This window comes from Conger conger, chromosome 18 (genome assembly GCF_963514075.1).
Source record: "Conger conger chromosome 18, fConCon1.1, whole genome shotgun sequence".
NCBI classification, from domain to species: domain Eukaryota; kingdom Metazoa; phylum Chordata; class Actinopteri; order Anguilliformes; family Congridae; genus Conger; species Conger conger.
Genome location: NC_083777.1, coordinates 32,521,282 through 32,529,585, shown reverse-complemented (window position 1 = coordinate 32,529,585; position 8,304 = coordinate 32,521,282). Strand labels below are relative to the sequence as shown.

The following is an 8,304-nucleotide window of genomic DNA, read 5'->3' as shown; positions in this document are numbered from 1 at the left end:
AATAACATTTAGGATACAATGCGGATGCATAAACAACCTGGTTCATTATAAAGTACATGAAAACCCTTAACAGTATATGCTATTCTGAACACTTAGCATAATGTTATTGAAATGTAAAACACATTAAAATGTATATTTCCAGGGTGATGACGTTGAACATGTGAAAGTGTGTTCGCTAGCGCCCCCATGTGCATCTCGCCCAACACAACAGAATGCACTGCGAACACAAATCTGTCAAAATATAAATTCCATAAAACACATGAAGTTTGCTAAAAGCGAAGCCTACAAGTCTAAGTGTATAGCCGCTCTTAACATTACGTAAATGTATTGCTTGAGCCTATTCGAAGATTTGGGGCTTGGCGTAGGCAAGAGGGCACGTTTTTTTGCCTCGCATTTGATTTCAGAAGTTGACATGAACTGTTTTCCCCAGTCAGAAGCTGGTCATTCGGTCATTCCGAAATGATGTGAACGCAGCATAAAACTCTTTTTCGATTACATTATTGCTTGAATAGAATATGAAAGCATGGCTTACTTCCAGAACGTGGTCAGGTGCTTTCCGTCCTCAGCTTCTTGTGGCCTGGCACAGGAAAGTGAAAATACATCGCTGCTTGATGATCCCGCAGTAACGTCTCTCCTATAATGAGATAACTTTGCCTCCAGTTTTATGTCAACCAAATAAGTTTTATATATATGTCCATGCTCACAAAGAGAAGTTGCTGAGTATCAGTGTGAGTCAAACTGTTATGTTCCTGTGTTCTGTGTGCTAGTTCATCATTGTTTATTATCATCATTCTTGTAATTTATTATTTTTCATATTCATGTCTGGTGTTCTGTTTATATTCGTTAGTCTTTGCACTGGTCTTCCCCTGTGATGTCTGAGTCTGAATGTTTTCTAGCCCAGTCACTCCCTTGTCTGCGTGCCCCACTATTCGGGTGCTTAGGGGGTCCAGCCTTCCTTCCAATCTTACATTCCTTACTTCCTGCTTCCTCTCCATTTCATGTTTGTACATAGCACTAATATACTAATCCCAACTAACATAGAATTTGTACAGTACTAATTATACTATCACACTAATATGTTTGTCAAACTAACAAACTAACATTCATTAGTTTTGGGTATTTGTAATTAAAATCACTTAACTAACTTACTAACGCATCTCCAGTTTCAATTCTGTTCTGTAACTCCGCCTCCCTATTCTATCACTGATGACTTGCTTAGTTTCAGCGAAGTATTCGCACCTGTCTCTCCGTATCTCTGCATCTCCTGATTCTCTACAATTGTCTGCTCTCTAGTCCGGAGCCGTTTGTTTTTGTTTTTGCCTTTTTGGACGGACCCCCCGGTTTTGACCCTGGCATGTTTTTCGGCTCTGCTCTGTCTGCCCCTTTTGATATTAAATCGCCATTTTTCTGCACCCCTGTCTGCTTCTGGTTCCTCTGTTCCCCCCGGCATAACACAAACACTAATAAATCACAGGCTGAGTAACTGTGCAAGTTAAACATTAATAAATCACAGGCCGAGCTCTATTGCAAACATCTACATAACAGGTATTATAGAAAAAAAAACTCACTTATAATTTCATGAAAATAAATACTGGTTTAGTAGTTGAACTCAAACCAGGTGGCCCTGTAGGAGGGGTCCTCAGTAAAGCCCAGTTTCTTAAAGAGCCTGTAGGAGACCTGGTTCTCCTCCTCGATGTAGCAGTACACAGGGTAACCCTGGGCATGGAGCCTTGCTGCCATGGTGCTCACCAGGATCTTGGCATAGCCCTTCCCCCTGTGCTCTGGCAGGGTGTACACCATCCCCATGGCACAGTAATCATACAGCAGCACCCAGGAAACTGGACGGCCTTCTTCATCAGTGATGCAACATGTGGGGAAGTGGCTTATCAGATGTTTGATTACTTGGAAACCATTTTCATCACCTCCACGTTTCCAGGTTTCATTCACCAAACCGACATGGAATTCATTCAGGGAGGAGATCCTGGCCTCCACATCTCTGTGGGGAAGGACAGGAACACAGAACACAGGTAGAGGAAAAAGGCCTGTTTTGTGACCAGTCATTTGGATTTCATTTAGTCAATAAACTTCAGTATGGTATCTGTGCCAATGAGAGGACACTCAGTTCCACACCATTGGGTATGTCTCAACAAAAACACAAAAACCTCCAGTGACAAATGCAAGGGAGCTTCAACTAAAGATATGAGAATGGGAATGACCAACTGAATGTACCTGCTCACTGTCAGGTGAGGAAGGTGATTTGGGTCTTGTAATTCCAGGAGGTGAGTTACACCACACGGTCTCATTGTGACGTTTTTTGTGGCAGAGATGTCCTTCAACATGGTGGTATGAAGCATGTCAATCCCTTCAGAAAACAAGAGAAACCCATAATATGAATCATAAAAACACATGGAGGGTTGCAATGGCTAGAAAGGTTAAAAAGGAGGAAAAAAATGATTCACCTCCAATTTTGAAGTATTTATTCCAATCTAAGATGCTGTCTTCTGTCAACATTCTCTTAAGAACCTTCTCATCAGTACTGAAGAAAGTCAGTTCCTCATTATAAAGCAGGGTGTGTTCACTCTGTTCATGCCATTAAAAAAAACAGTTACTCAAACAATGGACACATGTAATATGTATTGATAATGAATACAGTACAATTCTGAAATTGACTGGATAAACAGAATGAGTGATTGAACATACACATACATAATATGTAATATGTATTCACCTTTTGGTGCGGTCGACAAATGATGGTTTTAAAATCAGGCCAGGAGTCCACAACAACCTCTAGTGTAGGTCGTTTGTCTCTATTCATAGCAAACAGATATCCATAAGCCTAAAGGACAAAATGCAAAAATGTTCTTCATACCGAGACTCTCTCCACTTTGTTACACATTCCATGTGTGGAGGGAAGGATCGCCCTGATCATTAGACGTGGATATTCTTTCAGACACACTGACTGCCGGCCACGCCCTGATTAATGCTCTATGAAGCCCAGTCTACAGCAAACAGCCAACTTGAGATGAGACCAGAATGATGGTTGTGTCTATCAAAGCTGGCTGGGTTGGGGACCAGTAGCTTGTGTTCAGCCCTTCCTCAGCTAGTGTGTCAAACTGACACTTACAGTCAGCCTTGCATCTTACAGGCTGAGCTGCCTTCCAGTTCTTCTGTTTCTCTGTTTGTCCCGTGCATCTCTTCCCTGTCAGGTGTGCACATCGTGTTTGTTTGTTTTGTACCTTGCTGGGTGCTACTGCTCCATCTCCTTGTGGGGTGTCTTGCACAGTTTCCCCATTCATATGGAACAGAGTGGAGAGATAGTCTCCATATGAAAGAGAGCGTATTGGTTATGTTGTAACCATGGTTCTCTGGTGTAGACCACTCAAAGTCAGGGCTGATCAAATGTTCCGTGCCAACTCCAGTGCTTTATAGAGCATGAATCAGGGCGTGGCTGGGACAACCGGGGTGTCATAAAAAATATCCACTGTTATGTTCCTGTTTTCTGTCTGTTAGTTTATCATTGTTTATTATCATTATTCTTGTCATTTATTATTTTTCATATTCATGTCTGGTGTTCTGTTTATATTCATTCGTCTTTGCACTCGTCTTCCCCTGTGATGTCCGAGTCTGAATGTGTATGAGCCCAGTCACTCCCTTGTCTGCATGCCCCACTATTCGGGTGTTTACGGTCTTTCCGGGGTTCAACCTTCCTTCCAATCTTGCATTCCTTACTTCCTGCTTTCTCTCCATTTCATGTTTGTACACAGCACTAATATACTAATCCCAACTAACATAGTATAATTAGTACTGTACAAATCCTAACACAGTAATATGTTCATCAAACTAACAAACTAACATTCATTAGTTTTGGGTATTTGTCATTTAAATCACTGAACTAACTTACTAACGCATCTCCAGTTTCAATTCTGTTCTGTAACTCCGCCTCCCTATTCTATCACTGATTACTTGCTTAGTTTCAGCAAAGTATTCGCACCTGTCTCTCCGTATCTCTGCATCTCCTGATTTTGTGCAATTGTCTACTCCCTAGTCCGGAGCCATTTGTATTACATGTGTGTCTTTGCGATTCCAGTCCGCGTTGTGCTATTCCCCTTTCATGTGTCTCACCTGATGTTTAGTTGTTAGACCGCCCTCACTCCCATGCCCCGCCTAGTTTGTCTCATTCCCCTGTGTATTTATACCTGTCCTTTTCAGTTGCACCTTGCTAGTTCGTCTTGTCCTGTTTTTTTGAGTCCCGAGCCCTTTATTCCGTTCCCTGTTCTAGCCTCCTTATTCCCAAGCCTTGTTTTCCCAAGCCTTGTTTTCTCCCAAGCCTTGTTTTCCCGAGCCTTGTTTTCCCAAGCCTTGTTTTCCCGAGCCTTGTTTTCACCCAAGCCTTGTTTTCCCAAGCCTTGTTTTCCCAAGCCTTGTTTTCACCCAAGCCTTGTTTTCCCAAGCCTTGTTTTCCCAAGCCTTGTTTTCTCCCAAGCCTTGTTTTCCCGAGCCCTTGCCCTGTTTATTGTTGGATTCCCTGCGTTTGACCCCTGCCTGATTTGTGGACTCTTCTGTTGGATCTACTTTTGCCTGTCTGACCCCCTGGTTTTTGAACTTTTGCCCGTGTGCGATGACACTCTGTCTGCCCCTTCATCTGCTAGTAAACCTGCCATTTTCTACACCCCTATGTCTGCTTCTGGTTCCTCTGTCCGCCCAGTGTGACAATCCATGTCAAATGACCAGGGGGGATCCTTCCCTCTACATATCGGTATCAACACAGTATACAACCAGAACAGATGGGTGCATGCTTTAACAGTACAAAAAATAGAAACATTTATCCTTAAAAATTAAGAAAATAAATTATTAAATAAACAGTGCAATTATTAAAGATTTCCATTAATTGGTTTCAAATTGGCTCAATACAATTATTTTAATTATTATTTAATTATTTAATTATTAATTATTCCCGCACAAAGCTATTTTCACCATCTAGGCTACTTCTAGTGATTTCACTCTTTGTGGTACCTGCCAAAATAAATAATGTATACATTACCATGAAGCCTTTTGGTAAGTATGACCACAGAACCTTTTCTGCGTGTTGTAATGCAGCCTTATTTAAAATCTTCATCTTTTCAAGACACGATATCCAGCTAAAAACCTACAAAGAATGATGGCCTATATTAACTACATTTCAAAAAAAATAATCTTTAAAGAATTACTCATGAAAGTTTCAAATTTGAGATATGTTTCTAATATGACATCATATAGTCAAAACTCCACTGACCGCCTCGGATTTTGAACTTTACATAAGTCACGGTTTCTTATCAGTAGTTTAGGCAGAAAAAAGACGGTGGGTGTGCATCAGAAAAACTGGTTGTGGCACATTTCATTTTCGCCACCACAGACTATAGGCACCGCTAGACTGATGTGCACCTCCACATAAATATAGCCTAACCATCTAGTACTCTCCATTATAGGCTTGCCTACAACATAGCCAAAACATAAAAAGTTTTTTTTTAGGCTCGGACACAGATTCAGGGCTCCGTTGCAGACCACGAACTCTCAAAGTTTTCGTTTTTTTTATTGTTCAAGACGAGTGCAGGAATAAGCTAGACGTAGTCAGCAAAAACCGGTTTAAAAAAAATTATTCCGTTGGAATCGCACTGAAAGTGGTTGTTAAGTTCCATAAACTGTCGGACTCAGGATTTCGATTTTTTTAATACATATATTTTTTCACCTTTGCTCCTCCCAGTTGGTCTGTTGGTCTGCAGGTTATTTATGTTATGTTGCTGTGTCACATTCTCCCAAAGCAAGCGACTTTGGGAGAATGAGTGCACAGTGCAGAATATTTCTTGGATTTGACCATAGCCCAGTTCTCAATCTGTTTGTATCACAACCAACTGAAGTTATTCCCAGATGATTCGTACACATCTATGCCTGCATGTACGTTTATTCGGAAAGGACTGTTATGAGAAGTTTGTTCATCTGTTTTTACTGTGGATTAGCAGGGAAAGTAGGCAAAACTTCAACTCAAACGAATGTTCCCCAGTGCATTTCACAGTGTGAGGATATCACAGACTCTTGTGTGGTTATCCGTGACTCTTTTCCACATTTCTTTTAAAAACGTCTTTCTGTAGACTTAGGTTTTGCATTCCCTCCCTAAAAAATAAAATAAATCAAGCTTCTTCATCCAGCCTATTCTAGAGGTTAGATTAAGAGGTAATGTTGACGTGGTCTGAAATAATAAAAGTCTCATGCACACATTGTGCTTATCGTGCTGCATTGAAAACAATGACAAAAAACAAGGAAACATTTTTCAGATGATCAAATTAAAGACTCCTAATGAGGTCACTGACCACAGGTGTTATTTCATATTATTTCCCTTCAAACTAACACAATACAGGTTTAGCTCATTATAGCTTTCTTCATTAGCCCATCACCTAATGGTTAGCTTTCATGGCCAGGTGTACAGACTTTCACCAATTAGGAACCTGTTGATCAGTCTTTAATTTGATCAGTTAATATTTAATTTCATGTTTTTACCTCCCTTTATGTCATTTTCACTAGACCAAGAGCAAAATGTGATTATGGGACTTTTAGTCTGCAAAGCAAATTCAGACATAATCTGGCTTAAAAGCATCAATATTTCCTCTAAACATGATAAGAACCAAATATAGAGAAGTGGAGTTTTTTTTAAATTCCAGGACAGCAGTAGGCTATATTGCATAGCACGTGCCACCAATTAAACTTCTCATCTAACCCAGGCAGACAGAGTAAAATAGTTTATCATCTTCACTGATTCAAATTAAAGAAATGCTCCCGCTTCTCCGTGATGTTCTTAGGCCACGCAACCGACTCTCATCAGCTCGTACTTACCAGCCCAGGGATGGTTCCATACTACATTGTGACTATTATGGAAGAATTGTCAGTAAACGGAAGGTTGAGTCGAATAGCTAACACAAACTTACCTATTGACTGCACAAATATCAATGTTCTCACCCTACTACCTTGGTCCTGATTGATGATCGCAACATAGGTTTGGAAGATAAGAAGAGTTCTTGGGGTGTGTCTTCAAACTAGTTTTTCTGGCTAACCTCATTGGCAGCAGCGTACCAAGCTTCTGCAGGTCATGTATGCATTAGATGTTTTGTCATGATAAAAGGAATTCCTGCCTCTAATGCAATCAAGGCAAAAGTGGAATCGCACCAAAAGAAACTTCAAACCTGGATGTTCATGGCTCATGGGTAGAGTACTGAAAGCTAGAGCAGATTCAAGAGGACATGTTAGGAGTGTACTTCTGAGAACTAAGATTAGCACACTAGAACAACCTATCAGTAAGGTCTGCCTGCTGGTCCAAGTGTCACACTGAAGAAAATGACAAGTCCATGTAAGTATGCACGCACGCACGCACGCACGCACGCACGCACGCACGCACGCACGCACGCACGCACGCACGCACGCACGCACACACACACACACACACACATTCATACGTTTGCATTACACACATAATGCATTACACACATAAGTAGACTTGTAGGAATACGAAAGATTTGACGAAAGATTTGATGTTGATTTGCCTCCTTAAATTTTGTTTCGTGTATTGTTATGTTACACACGGCAAACAATAGGGGCCGGTGTGTAGGAGCCAAAGGTTGGCCAGCTACAACAAATTTTGACTATTTAAGGGCACCACTGGATGATGCAAGCAGAGTTTGCCAATTGAAGACAGGTGCTCACCTGAAGGATGCCGAGCTGAAATCGGTTTTTCTTTTTTTTTCTTTTTTTTTAACAAGCTTTGCTTTAAAGTTTCAATTGTTTTCATTTGTAAAGGAAGTTTAAGTTTTCTAGAAGAGCTTTCTTTAGTTTTATTTTGTCCCGACATATCCTTTTTTGTTTGGGCTATTTTATAGCTTTATAGTCTATCCTGCATAACATATGCCTAGCATTTCAGCTACAAACATAGCCTATACATGCACACTCATTCATTCATCTTTTGAAACACCGTGAATCTGGAAGACTGGATACTTTGAACAAATCAAGAAGAAGCAATCTCCTCAATGCTGAGAAGTACAGGCAGATATTTATCCATCATGCTATACCATCAGGGAGGCATCTGATTGGTCCCAAATTTATTCTGCAGCAGGACAACGACCCCAAACATACAGCCAATGTCATGAAGAACTATCTCCAGCGTAAAGAAGAACAAGGAGTCCTGGAAGTGATGGTATGGCCCCCACAGAGCCCTGATCTCAACATAATCGAGTCTGTCTGGGATTACATGAAGAGACAGAATCATTTGAGGCTGCCTAAATC

The 8,304-nt window shown here is 40.8% G+C and overlaps 1 protein-coding gene across 4 annotated transcripts; it reads right to left on the bottom strand.

Moving 5' to 3' along the window:
- Positions 1 to 1,596: 1,596 nt before the first annotated feature.
- On the bottom strand, positions 1,597 to 7,020 carry LOC133118350 (glycine N-acyltransferase-like protein 3). Of its 4 annotated transcripts, none has more exons than XM_061228261.1 (6): positions 6,957 to 7,020; positions 5,042 to 5,146; positions 2,729 to 2,836; positions 2,460 to 2,580; positions 2,230 to 2,362; positions 1,597 to 1,996 (listed from the first exon to the last, which is right to left on the bottom strand). In XM_061228261.1, exons 2-6 carry the CDS (start codon positions 5,114 to 5,116, stop codon positions 1,597 to 1,599), a joined length of 837 nt encoding a protein of 278 aa, XP_061084245.1. In that variant the 5' UTR covers positions 5,117 to 5,146; positions 6,957 to 7,020. The 4 variants fall into 4 exon arrangements, with proteins under 4 accessions (XP_061084245.1, XP_061084247.1, XP_061084248.1 ...); XM_061228263.1 differs by having other exon boundaries at positions 6,865 to 6,976; XM_061228264.1 differs by lacking the exon at positions 5,042 to 5,146.
- Between the last annotated feature and the right edge of the window lie 1,284 nt (positions 7,021 to 8,304).

Coding starts and splice junctions, on each gene's coding strand:
- LOC133118350 (XM_061228261.1), bottom strand. CDS start 5,116: ATGAAGATTTTAAATAAGGCTGCATTACAACACGCAGAAAAGGTTCTG. Junction 2,581..2,728: donor TTTGTCGACCGCACCAAAAG/GTGAATACATAT, acceptor TGGCATGAACAG/AGTGAACACACCCTGCTTTA. Junction 1,997..2,229: donor CCTCACCTGACAGTGAGCAG/GTACATTCAGTT, acceptor CCTTCCCCACAG/AGATGTGGAGGCCAGGATCT.